Source organism: Drosophila mojavensis, unplaced genomic scaffold (assembly GCF_018153725.1).
Source record: "Drosophila mojavensis isolate 15081-1352.22 unplaced genomic scaffold, ASM1815372v1 contig_74, whole genome shotgun sequence".
NCBI lineage: Eukaryota > Metazoa > Arthropoda > Insecta > Diptera > Drosophilidae > Drosophila > Drosophila mojavensis.
The window spans coordinates 25,712,659-25,726,626 of record NW_025318899.1 but is presented as its reverse complement, the minus strand read 5'-3'; the positions used below and the strand labels follow the sequence as shown (position 1 = coordinate 25,726,626).

The 13,968-nt window shown below is 41.7% G+C and overlaps 1 protein-coding gene across 1 annotated transcript; it reads right to left on the bottom strand.

Annotated features, from left to right (window-relative positions):
• Nucleotides 1-2,489: 2,489 nt before the first annotated feature.
• On the bottom strand, nt 2,490-13,739 carry LOC122757619. Its single transcript, XM_044010332.1, has 3 exons — nt 13,182-13,739; nt 10,097-13,091; nt 2,490-3,007 (listed from the first exon to the last, which is right to left on the bottom strand). The coding sequence occupies exons 1-3, from the start codon at nt 13,737-13,739 to the stop codon at nt 2,490-2,492; spliced, it is 4,071 nt and encodes a 1,356-aa protein (XP_043866267.1).
• Between the last annotated feature and the right edge of the window lie 229 nt (nt 13,740-13,968).

Here is a 13,968-nt window from a genome sequence, read left to right as displayed (position 1 = left end):
ATTAGGTCGATCTTGTGAACTGCTCACACTTACAAACATATGTTTGAATGTGTGTACGTAGGGGGCCGCGATGCTCACAAATGATGGGGTAATCATTGTAGAAGCATTTGAGTACCTTTATATGTATGTGCGTATGTTTGTGTATGTTAATGTGTGTATGCATGCTACATGAGCATTGACGTGTGCCTCCCTCAACTTAGAATGGTGTGAACGATTTTGGGTTTTATTTGAAGAGGCGCGCTTACATTTAAGTAGCTTACTAACTAAAGCAACAAGTGCACTTCCCATTACTTTTATAGGTATTTATACCCTGAATCCATTTTCAATGGGAAATCAGGGTATAATGGTTTTTGTTGAAATGTATGTAGCAGGCAGAAGGAGGCGTGGCAGACCCCACAAAGTATATATATTCCGTATGTATGAACGCGTCGATTTCAGAAGATATAAGAGCTAGAGACTTCAAATTTTTTTAAATGTCCGTAATTACAGCGCGGATATCAAGTTTATCATTAAAAATCGATAACTCATCCCGATCTTTTTTTTATCAATAAAAAACCTTATCGAAAACCAGTTATAAAATTATATCTCCTACACCTTTATTGCTAGTGTCTCCAAATTTTTTATGTATGCTTATATGCAATTTATACAATTTCGGTTTTTATTAAAATTTACCCCCTACCCCTATATCCACCCCCTCACCATCACATTTGTAAAAGGCGTATTTCAAATACTAGAGACTTTAGCTTTAGCAAATACATGCATATCCATGTTTTAATCATAATCTGAAAGTTTCATGAAGATCGTATGTCCATAAAAAAAGTTATTAAACAATTAAGTTCTCATAGTAAGCGCACACTGCAGCCCATGCGTGTTTATTCGTGGGTGCTTGTGTGTGTATGTGTTTGTGTATGTGTTTGTGTTTGTGTATGTGTGTGTGTGTGTCTGTATGCGTGTGTGTGTATGTATGCCTGTGTGTGTGTGTGTGTTTCTTGTGTAAGCTGAAAGACGCGAAAAATTATTGAAATATCTATTGCTCCAAGGGTTCAGGGGATCTCGTAGTCGAGCAGTCTCGACTATAGCTTTCTTACTTGTTTTTATACCCTGAACCCATTTTCAATGGGAAATCAGGGTATAATGGTTTTGTTGAAATGTATGTAACAGGGAGAAGGAGGCGTGGCAGACCCCACAAAGTATATATATTCTTGATCAGGGTGACGAGCTGAGTTGATTTGGCCCTGTCCGTCTGTCTGTCCGTCTGTCCGTCTGTCCGTCTGTCCGTATGTATGAACGCGTCGATTTCAGAAGATATAAGAGCTAGAGACTTCAAATTTTTTTTAAATGTCCGTAATTACAGCGCGCATATCAAGTTTATCATTAAAAATCGATAACTCATCTCGATATTTTTTTATCGATAAAAACCCTTATCGAAACCCAGTTATAAAATTATATCTTCTACACCTTTATTGCTAGAGTCTCCAAATTTTTAATGTATGCTTATATGCAATTTATACAATTTCGGTTTTTGTTAAAATTTACCCCCCACCTCTAAATTCACCCCCTCACCCTCACTTTTGTAAAAAGCGTATTTCAAATACTAGAGACTTGTGCTTTGGCAATTACATGCATATTCATGTTATAATCATAATCTAAAAGTTTCATGAAGATCGTACGTCCATAAAAAAAGTTATTAAACAATTAAGTTCTCATAGTAAGCGCACACTGCAGCCCATGCGTGTTTATGCATGGTTGCTTGTGTGTGTATGTGTTTGTGTATGTGTGTGTGTATGTGTGTGTGTGTATGCGTTTGTGTATGTATGCGTGTGTGTGTGTATGTGTGTCTGTATGCGTGTGTGTGTATGTATGCCTGTGTTTGCGTACGTGCGTGTGTGTGTGTGTGCGTGTTTCTTGTGTAAGCTGAAAGTCGCGAAAAAGTATTGAAATATCTATTGCTCCAAGGGTTCAGGGGATCTCGTAGTCGAGCAGTCTCGACTAGAGCTTTCTTACTTGTTAATTGCATGAGTTTTATGACATCTAACAGATGCACCCTTTAAAATGGGTCTATTTGGCCCGTGTATGTATGTATGTATGTACATACATAAGTTAAAAAAAATAAGCGAATATTTATTTTACGTGTGAATCTGTTTATTTCAAAAATCGGACTGAATAATTCTTAAGACAATGCTACCCTAGCTAGCTAGAATTTGAGTAGGCAGCGGCAGCGCTGCTGGTGACGGCTGCAACGTTGCTCGCATCCGGCGACGGCTGGATTCCTAAGAATTGCAGGCTGCAGAATAGCAGACTGCTGATTAGGCGTTTTTGGGCAAGTGTGCCGGTTGTTGACCGCGACGGAAAATTGTGCAACAATTTTGTTGTTAACTCTTCCCTCTCTGAATCCGACTTGTCCCCAAGTAGGCCTTTCTTTGTTATCATTTTTTTTTAAAGTAAGGGACGTCGTTGATTGGGAATTGCGGTGGTCTTCTTGCGGATGTCTACGTTGGAGCGGAGATGGATGATGCTCCTTTTCCTTCTGAGGTAACCTGCAGTGGAATTTGGCTGACTTGTAAAGTAATGTTCTTCCTTTCTTTTCTCAACTTGCAGAGGATGGTGATGATGAAGATAGCAATCAGGAACAGAGAAATCAACGCGATTGTGTTGGTATAGGCTCTGATGTTTAAGTTCCTTAGTTGCCCAATGTTGTTGATGTGCAGCGCTTCCAGAGACTGCAACGAAAGCACCTTCACCCGCTCGACCTCTTCTGGAGTCATCTGTATTATAGGCACTTCGGGCCTAAGGATGGTTGATTCGACGCTGTCGAGCTGCTGAGCGCCGATCTTAACGGATTCATTATGGAATCGGAAGAGGTAAGTCCCTCTGATAAATTCCGTGGTTCCATTCCAGGTCACATTACCGCCGAAGTCGTTAAGCAAGATTAGCCCGTCGTCGATTTCCTCTATTTTTTCCAGATGTTCAGCGTTGCTAAAATTGCAGTGCGCCCTAATACCCTTCACTAGTTTTGGTAGAGAATCAGTATTACTTAAATTAACAATTTTATTTTTATGACATATTATAATATTATTAAATGTTTTACATTTCTCTGATATCTCATAGATTAGACTTTCTCCAATAAAGAAGTCATTACTGCTTAAATGAATAATTCTATTGTTTCTTACAACGGGTTTAATTATTATATGCTGAAAATCTTGTTTTTCTAACAAAGGTATTTTTACAAAGTAAACAAGTGTTGTGCCGTTATGTAGGATAGATACATTAGAGAATTCGAGCATTTCCTCGACTGAGAGTTGGGTCAAATTTTGATCGTGAAACATGTTGTTTATTAAAATTAACTCTTCTTGACTCAGGATTACAGAATTAATGATGTTTAACCTTGCCCACTGAATGGCGTGTCTGATATTAATAATTTCTTCCTTTATCAGTCTTATTTGATTTTGGAAGCTAATTGCTATTTCGTCGCTAAAAAGGCTTCCCTTTTTGATGGAATTTGTTAAATCGTTTGAGATTTTAGTTAACTTGTTGATTCTTTGTTCTAACTGCCTATTTATGATTACTTGTTGGTTATTATTTGATACTAACTTATCAAAGTTTTGTGTCAACATTATTAAATCGTCGTGGTCAGGGTTTCCTGCCACGTACTTCCAAGCTGATCCTATCCAATTTATAGATCTAGCCTTTCTATGATTTAATGAGGATGTTATTGCGTGGTAAATGTTTGGGTTATTTCATGATGCAGAGTGGGATATAGATTATTGTGTTTTAGTTAATTTTCAGTGTACTGTGCTAAAGTTTCAATTGCTTTTTATACCCTGAACCCATTTTCAATGGGAAATCAGGGTATAATGGTTTTGTTGAAATGTATGTAACAGGCAGAAGGAGGCGTGGCAGACCCCTCGTCAGGGCGACGAGCTGAGTTGATTTGGCCCTCTCCGTCTGTCTGTCCGTCTGTCCGTCCGTCCGTCTGTCCGTCTGTCCGTTCGTGTGAACACGTCGATTTTTAAATGTCCGTAATTACAGCGCGCATATCAAGTTTATCATTAAAAATCGATAACTCATCCCGATATTTTTTTTATCGATAAAAACCCTTATCGAAAACCAGTTATAAAACTTTATCTCCTACACCTTTATTGCTAGTGTCTCCAAATTTTTTATGTATACTAATATGCAATTTATGCAATTTCGGTTTTTGTTAAAATATACCCCCCACCCCCATATCCACCCCCTCACCCTCACTTTTGTAAAAAGCGTATTTCGAATACTAGAGACTTGTGCTTTGGCAAATACATGCATATCCATGTTGTTATCATAATCTGAAGGTTTCATGAAGATCGTACGTCCATAAAAAAAAGTTATTAAACAATTAAGTTCTCATAGTAAGCGCACACTGCAGCCCATGCGTGTTTATGCTTGTATATGTAAATGTTTGTGTATGTCTGTGTCTGTGTGTGTGTGTGTGTATGCGTGTGTATGTATGTATGCCAGTCTGTGCGTGCGTGCGTGTGTGTGTGTGCGTGTTTCTTGTGTAAGCTGAAAGACGCGAAAAATTATTGAAATAGCTATTGCTCCAAGGGTTCAGGGGATCTCGTAGTCGATCAGTCTCAACTATAGCTTTCTTACTTGTTTTACTCTGGAATTTCCATTCCAGCTGCTAAGCGAATAAGTGAGGGGTTGGTGATCAGTGTAGATTTTAATTTTTCATCTACCGTAGAGGTAGTTTCTGAGGGCTTTTAATGCCCAAATTATGGCTAACATTTCTTTCTGGTTAGTGGCGTAATTTTCTTCTGCTTTGGAGAGCGTTCTAGAGAGAAAGGAAATTGGTCTGACACCTTGAGATAGTACTGCGCCTATGGCGAAATCGGAAGCATCTGTTGTTAGTTGAAATTCTTTGTTGAAATCAGGGAATTGAAGAATAACTTCATCGGACACTAATGAATTCCTGATTTTGTTGACAGCTTCTATTGCGTCTTGGTTCATATTTATTATTTTTATACCCTGAGCCCATTGAAAATGGGAAATCAGGGTATAATGGATTTGTTGAAATGTATGTAACAGGCAGAAGGAGGCGTGGCAGACCCCACAAAGTATATATATTCTTGATCAGGGCGACGAGCTGAGTCAATTTGGCCCTGTCCGTCTGTCTGTCTGTCCGTCTTTCCGTATGTTTGAACGCGTCGATTTCCGAAGATATAAGAGCTAGAGACTTGAATTTTTTTTTTTTAAATGACCGTATATACAGCGCGGACGTCGAGTTTGCTTTTAAAATTCGATAAATCATCCCGTTATGTTTTTATCGAGTAAAAACATTCAAGTTCAAATCAGATGCCACTTTAGCTAATTGTGAATGATTTTTCTTTTTTTTAAATTTCTCAAATATTCAATATAATATGTAGATCATATTCTGAAAGTTTCATTAAATTCCGTTCAGCCAAAAATTAATAAAAAATAATCAAATATTTGGCCAATTAACAAACGCACGTGCAGCAGCTACAACAGCATCGTATGCGTGTGCACACATACATTCAAACTTCTTCTAGACAGCAGGAGTGGGCTGGCCTGGTGTACTAGATGCATGACTCTCGCTCGAGAAGTCGCGGTTCGAATCCCGATCGATGCAACTGATGTTAATTTTTTTTAATTGTTTCAAAATATTATTATATTTTCATAAATGAGTTTTCTATTTAATTTATATTTTTAAATACACCGAAATTGAAATTTTAACCATACTTTATGTGCGTTTTTAATAGTTTGGTTATTCTAGCAGATTCTTAGAATCACATCAGCAGTTAGTTTCGTTCAGTTTTGGTAGCAGCAGTGAATTTATTTGAGTTTTGCCAGCACCACCAGCAGGAGTGGGGTGGCCTGGTGTATTAGCTGCATGGCTCTTGATCGAGAAGTCGCGGCTCGAATCCCGATCGATGCAACTGATGTTAATTTTTCTTAATTCAGGGTAGTATCTAGTCGAGCACTCTCGACTAGAGTTTTCTTACTTGTTTTCTTTGAATTGTTTTTGGACACTCGTCCATTTTCCCCTCTTAAAAGGGAGCTAAGTGGCTAAGCTAACTTAGCGAAATCCCTTATGAAGCTTTTATAGTAGTCTGCTAGTCCCAAAAATGCTCTTAGATCCTTTAAAGTTCTGGGCTGTGGGTAATTGGCTATTGCTAGTACTTTGTTTGGGTTTGTTTCAATGCCTTTGTCAGAAATAACGAATCCTAAAAATTCAACCTTGTTTTTGTAGAACTCGCATTTGTCCAATTGACATTTCATATTGGCATCTTGCAGAGTTTGGAAAATTGTTTGAAGGTTTTTTGTATGTGATTCCCTGTTTTTACTAAAAATTATGATGTCATCGATATAAATGTAGCAGATTTTCCCGATGTGTTCTCTGAGAATGTCATCGAGCGCACGCTGAAAAATGGATGGTGCGTTTTTTAATCCGAATGGGAGTCGTGTAAACTCATATTTTCCGTTATTCACGGAGAAGGCTGTTTTTGAAATATCTGATGTTTTTAGCTGGATTTGATGAAATCCGCTCTTAAGGTCGAGGACAGAAAAGAGTTTATTCTTGCCGAGCTGGGCTAATACCTCGTTAATCTCAGGAATGGGGTATTTGTCTGCTATAGTGGCTTTATTGAGTTTTCGATAGTCTATGACCATTCGAAATTTCTTTTCATCGAATGCATCTGGTTTCTTAGGAACTATCCATACTGGTGAGTTATAAGGTGACCGTGAAGGTCGAATAATACCATTATCTAGCAGCGCTTGGATTTGTCTATTCACTTCATCTTTTAAGGACATTGGATATTGATAGAATTTGGAATATATTGGCGAAGCAGTAGAGGTTCTTATTTCTGCTTCAACATTCGTAGCGTATGTTAATTTTTCGTTTGGGTCCGCAAAGAGATTAGGGTATTTCTGGACCAATTGGTCAAGGTCTACTTTTTGTCTGTCGTCTAAATGTTCCGTCCTGGGTATGATTATGTTGACTGCTTCATATTTTTTTTCTTTTATTGGTATCTTTTTTTCTCCTTTAATTGTCATTACTTTGTTGGCTACGTCGATTACTGCTTCTAGATCTTTAAGGCTATCGTTGCCAAGAATGGCATCAAATGATTTTAAAGTTGGTAGTAGACAAAATTTTACGTTACATTCTGGATGGTTAAATAAATTTGCAAGTTTATGGTGTGTTATTTCGATGCTACCTCCTACAGTTATTGCTTTAAAAGGTGTTTCGTTTGGCTTTGGATTTGTTACGTGTCTTGGTTGTATGTAATTTCTGTTTGAGCCAGTATCGATAAGAATTTTGAAAGTTTCGTGACCCCCCACTCATTCTAAAAAATTCAAATCTGTATCGGGGTATTGTATGGTTTCTGGTTCGTTGTTTGCGTTTGCTTGCTCCATATATTCTGTCAAGCTCATGTCGTATCCCTCCTGGTTATTAGCTTCAGTCATTTCTTGCTCGTACTTTTCATAGTCCGTCATGGTGGCGTATGCCTCAGCATAACTTTGTTCGTTTTGTTCCTGGCATTCTACTCCCTCAGTGTTAAAGAGTCTTTGTCTTTTCCCATCTTGGTTTACGGGGAATGGTGGCCTTTTGCCGCTCTCAAACTGGGGTCTGTTCATATAGTTGACCATCTTCGTTTGCATACTACGATCAACGTCCATTGGTTCTGCTGGCTTGGCAGCAGTCGGACGAGGTGGGGCTATTGGTTGGGTCTGTCGATATTGATTGGGTTGGTTTGGTTGTGACCAGTATTGTGGTTGATAGCCAAATTGGTTTGGTGGTCTTTGAAATTGACTGGGCTGTACCTGGTTATAACTGTAGAATGGTCTAGGTTGTGGTACTGGTCTCCGTGGAGGAATTGGAGGTGGATTCTGATATGGAAGATATATCAGAAGTCTATAAGTTGGCTTGTTTGATGGAGTTGGTATGGACCTACGAGGTGCCGGAATTGGATTCTGGTATATGTTTCTGAATTTCATGTTTTGCTGGCTGTTGTTTGCATAAGTTGTCCTATAGGTTTGGTTTTTTAACTTTAGGCACAAATGCAACGCTTGCGGCAAGTCAGTTGGTTCCCTGATGCTGAGAAGGCGTGGTAAATCGCCACGTAGTCCTTGTTGAGCTATCGAGATTTTTCGAATAGCTTTAAATTATTAAACGATTGAATTTACTTAGTGATTAGTTTATTAGCGATTATTAGAGTTTACAGAGTTTATGTGATAGACGCGAGCAAGCGACTAGTCTGTCGTGCTGTCCGCTACTATGTTTGTAATAGTCAATCTAACACTGCATCTGCTCTAAACAAGAGTTAATTGCATACTAATTACAATGTACGCGAGCCGGCGGATTAAGCTGAGCCGGTGCGTGGGTGAAAGAGACAACGCAAAAGGGAGAGCGTGATCTCCGTTACAAATTCTCTTACATGATAACATATTCTATGAACTGCCGCTCTTAATTACAATGAAGCGATGATTGCTGAGCCCAACATCCTCCCCCCGTTGAAGACTTAGTCTTCAACAGAATCCTTAAGGGGCAGCAAGCACAGCTTATTTGTAGCTCTTCTTATCTCGCCAGCTTCTGTTTTTAGTAGGGCTACCCGTGCAACGCCATCACTTCCAGGGATAAGTTCGATTATTCTGGCTAGTGGCCACTTAAGTGAAGGTAGATTCTCATCCTTCACAAGAACTATGTTGCCAACAGCCAAGCCAGGTTTGGAAGTTCTCCATTTCGCTCGCTGTTGTAACAAGTTGAGATATTCGTCCCGCCAACGAGTCCAGAACACCTGCTGGAGATAGCTTACGCGCTGCCAAGCATCCAAACGATTAAAATTGAGCCCTGTCAGGTTTGGCTCACTGAAGGACGAAGGAGGGCCACCGTTGATAAAATGCGCAGGAGTCAACACGTCTATGTCTGATGGGTGCTCTGAAATCGAAACTAAAGGGCGTGAATTAACGACAGCAGCGATGTTGCAAACCAGTGTGCGAAGCTCATCGTAAGTTAGGACGGAGGACCCAACACATCGGTAAAAATGATGCTTCGCTGTCTTCACTGCAGCCTCCCACAAGCCACCAAAGTGAGGTGATCGTGGAGGGATGAAATGCCATTCGATTGAGTCTGCCAAACAGAAATCCTTCACAGCCTTCTGGTGGGTGTCTGACAGAAATAGACGCTTCAACTCCTGAAGCTGATTGCGGGCACCAAGAAAGTTTGTGGCGTTATCCGACCAGATTTGACTTGGCTTTCCTCTGGTGCATATGAAACGTTGAAGTGCATGCAAAAATGCCGCGGTAGTTAAATCCTTGACTAACTCCAACCAAATAGCCTTCGTAGCAAAACAAATAAACACACAAACGTAGCATTTCACAGGCGCCTTGTTTCGTGACTCAGGCTTGTAAAAGAAGGGTCCGCAAAAGTCGACTCCAGTCACTCCAAAGACCCGATAGCCGTCGACTCGATCCTTGGGTAGATCTGCCATTATGTGTTCAACGAGTCGGGGCCTTGCACGAAAGCAAATTACGCATCTCTGAATTACACTGGCTACAGTTTTTCTACCTCCAATTGGCCAATATTGGGAACGAACCAACGCTAGCACTGCTCGGGGACCAGCGTGCAAGTTTCGCTGATGGAAATGCATTATGATGGCTCTAGTTACTGGATGAACTTTGGGCAAAATAATTGGATGGCGACTATCGAAATTTAAAGTTGAGTTTTTGAGACGACCATCGACACGTAGCAGCCCAATCTCATCAAGGAACGGTGACAGCGAGGCTAGACTGCTGGATGACGGAACCATTCCTTTATTTCGAAGAGCATTTATGTCGTCTGAGAGATGTGTTCGTTGAATCATTCTTAACAGTATATGAGTGCCGTTCCGGATGTCTGCTAGGGTTATTCCTGGACCATGACTTTTTTTAATAAACTTTGATACGTATGCAAACGTACGCTGCAAGCGGCCGAAAGAATTCACAAACTTGCAGTCCATAGAGACATCATGGACTGCGTCCTTTACAAGAAGCACAGTTCTTCGACGCTCAATTGAAGTTCTTTCTGGAAGTGCTGAGACTGGCCACTGAGATCTGGGCTTACAGAGGAAACCTGGACCGTTGAACCAATGTAATGAGGCATTTAAATCCGAGGGCAATGCACCCCGAGATAATATATCCGCGGGATTCAGTGTTGTAGGTATATAGTGCCATTCCATTGCTGATGTGAGATCTTGTATCGTGGCGATGCGATTTGAAACAAAAACGTTAAATCGTCCGGGCTCGTCATTGATCCAAGAAAGCGCAACAGTAGAGTCAGACCAACAATGAAACTCGCCTGCGAAAATGCCTAAGCGAGCCACTTCATTCATTAGACGCGCAAGCAACTCTGCCCCGCATAGTTCCAGCTTGGGAACCGTGAGCGTTTTTAGAGGCGCAACTCGAGACTTAGAGCAAAGCAACCTGCTGATGGTATGCTGACCTCTGGATACAATATAAATGCAAGCTCCGTATGCCTCGATGCTGGCATCGCAGAATCCATGGACCTCAACCTTCGATCCTGGTATTAATGATAGCCTGGGAAATGCACTACTAAGACCATTGCCAAAGTTGCTGCAAATGTCTAGCCATGCAGTGTGACATGCAGACAGGAGACTCTCATCCCAATCAAGTTTATGCCTCCAGAGTTGTTGCAAGAAGATTTTAGCTTTCGTTATTACTGAGCCGACCAGGCCGAGGGGATCATAAAACCTAGCAATAGACGAGAGAACAGAGCGCCTGGAGGGCTTAGAGGCTGAATTCAGGGCTAGATATGAGAAAAGAAGTTGATCAGATGCCGGATCCCATGCAAGGCCAAGTGTCTTTGTAATGTCGCTGCCATCATTGAACCTAATGAGCGATTCCTTGTCGCAGTCTGTTACGCCGTCCAGCACCATGGGATGGCTTGAACACCACTTCCTCAATTTAAACTTCCCACATGCCAAGATTCCAGCTGTCTCTTGCATAACAAGTCTTGCTTCTTCGACTGAATTTCCTCCACTAATCAAATCATCAACATAGAAATCGCGAAGCAGTACGTCGGACCCGACTGGGAATGCGTTCCTTTCATCTACGGCAAGCTGATGCATGGCGCGCACAGACAAAAATGACGCTGGTTTTGTTCCATATGTTACCGTATCAAGCCTGAAAACTTCCAACTCATCATCTGGCGAATTCCTCCATAAAATGCATTGTAGATAGCTGTCCGGCTCAGGTACTTTCACGCAACGATACATTTTGCAAATATCGCCGGTGAGTGCAACTGGATAAGATCGGAAGCGCAATAATATGTCGACTAATTTTGGCTGAATGACGGGACCTGACATTAGAATGTCATTCAACGAATGCCCAGTTGTTGTAGATGCAGATCCATCAAAGACGACGCGAAGCTTGGTAGTTGTGCTATCATCCTTCAGAACGCAGTGATGAGGAAGAAAATATCTGCATAGATGGAATGAATTTAGAGGAACGCGTGACATGTGACCAAGTTCAAGATACTCTTTCAGAAATGCTGAGTATTGAGACTTTATATGCGGCAAACGACTCAATTTCTTCTCCAAATTGAGAAACCGATGTCGCGCTTGCTCATAAGAATCTCCAAGAAGCTCGCAACTAAGCTTAACAGGCAGGCGTACTGTATATTGGCCACTAGCCAATCGATTGTAATGCCTCGCAAAATGCGCTTCGCAGTCTGAGTCTTCCTTGCTGAACCTTACAATGGAATCGCTGCAGCGCTCAACTTCCCAAAAGCGACGAACGAGACTGTCCAACTTGATATCAGCACAGGAGTCTGTAATCGGATCCAAAGGCGTCTTTGAAGCTATTAGCACGGAGTTGTGGTTGCGAGCCTCGCCACCTGATACAACCCAACCAAGACGAGTCTTCTGTAACAATGGAAGTCCAGGCATCAACTTGATTTGTCCCACACAGAGCAAATCATAAAACAGGCTAGCTCCGATAAGCAGATCTACTCGTTGCGGCCTATGGAAAGCTGGATCTGCCAGCACTATATTTTGCGGTATGCTCCAATTGCTCGTATTCACATTAGAACTAGGCTGCCTGCCAGTTATATTTGTAGCTACCATAGCCGTTATGCTAGTTGTATATTCAGATGCATGAGCTTGAAGAGTGAGGCAAATGCTGCTGCCATCCATGGCAACATTGGAGTTGCCTACGCCGCATACAGATGCCACCGATTTTGTTCTCTTAAGTTGCAGGAGATTCGCAAATCTGGCTGTAATGAGATGTAGTTGAGAGCCTGAATCTAAAAGCGCACGGCAAGGAACAAGCTCGCCAAACCGATTCCTTGCCAGAACCACTGCGGTAGCCAGGAGCACAACATCGCTGTGCTGATCCTTGGATAAGAGAGTAGTGGCTGGTGCTGAGGGCTGAGGGATGGTCTGTACTCTTGATGTTGAAGATTGTTGATGGGGCGGAATTGCTGCCTGCGATGTGCTGGAGTGGCCGAGATGAAGAAGCGTATGATGCTTGACTCCACAGACCCGACAACTGCGCGAGCCACATTGTCGCGACTGATGACCTCCCTTGAGACAATTCAAACATAAGCCAGCCTTTCGGACCTCATTCAGGCGAAGACTAGGAGACAAGTTTGCGAATCTTGGGCATTTGTAGATTGTGTGCTCAAGATCATTACAAAAATTGCAACTGTGAGTACTGTGGCCGGTTACGAGAAATGCTGATCTACTGGTAGCAACCTTACTGCAAGAATTCATCGGCTTACTTGACGAATAGTTTGTAAGAGCAAATTTCATCGATTCCAAAGTACGGCAACGAAGCTCAAGAAATGAGGAGACTTCTTCATATCTGGGTATCTGAAGAGCCGTCTCTGAGTTGTCCAATTTCTCTTCCCATTTAGCTTGTGAGGCCTCATCAAGCTTCTGTAGCAGTATCTGAGCAATCATGGCACTGGCTATCTGCTCTGTTGTGCCCAGACTACTGAGCGCACGCATATGGACATTGAAGCTGTCAGATAGCTCACGCAGCTTGGTTATGGATCCGTTTTCTACTCTTTTGAGACCTAAGATCTTTACGATGTGGGCCTGGAAGATTAAACGGCGGTTATCATATCTCTGCTTTAATAAATTTATGGCAATTGTATAATTATCATTAGAAATTTCCAAAGAGCGAACCGTATCCAACGCTGCGCCATCGAGGCAGGACCGGAGGTGCTGAAGTCTTTCCATATTGCTGATTTCTGGCCGACTTTCAATGATTGTAGAAAACATTGAGTAGAAATCAGCCCAATTAGCATATCCACCGCTGAACGTAGGTAACTTTAATGGCGGCAACGCAGGTGCAGCCTGCAATCTGGGAGCGGATGCGCGAGGAGGGTCACTTGGACGACTAAACGTGGAACTATGATGCACTTGAGCAGTACGACTTTGCACTTCGGACATTATTGTTGACTGCATGACCATTATTAAATCATCAAAGTCAGTGCGCAAATTGCTGGACATCTCAGTAAAGTCGAGCTCCTCTAGACTTTCATGGGCCTTGCTAAAGGAGTGGCTTAGCTTGTCGATATGCTCCAGTAGAACATTTAGAGTGCTGTCACTGTGATCGGCAAGAGCATCTGAATCGACCTTGGATTGTAGCTTTTTTACGCGTTCAAACACCGACTGTACCTTGAGCTTATAAAACCGCACGCGATCTTCGGGAGCAACTGCACTAGCATCTAAATTCGCCATGACGAGTACAGCAAGAGCAACACGATAGAGCTCAAAGTCGTTGGTGCGAGCGCGATTGCAAGAGTAAGTAAATGTATATATAGCGCAGACACAAACTTGGAATAAGTCGTATTTGTCGAGCAGAGTACTTGCAACTTTAATAAACTGGCAAAGAATTATATTATGGTACTCAAATAATATACACGTATGAATTGTTGCACACCGGTACGATTATTATGGACGCGCTCGT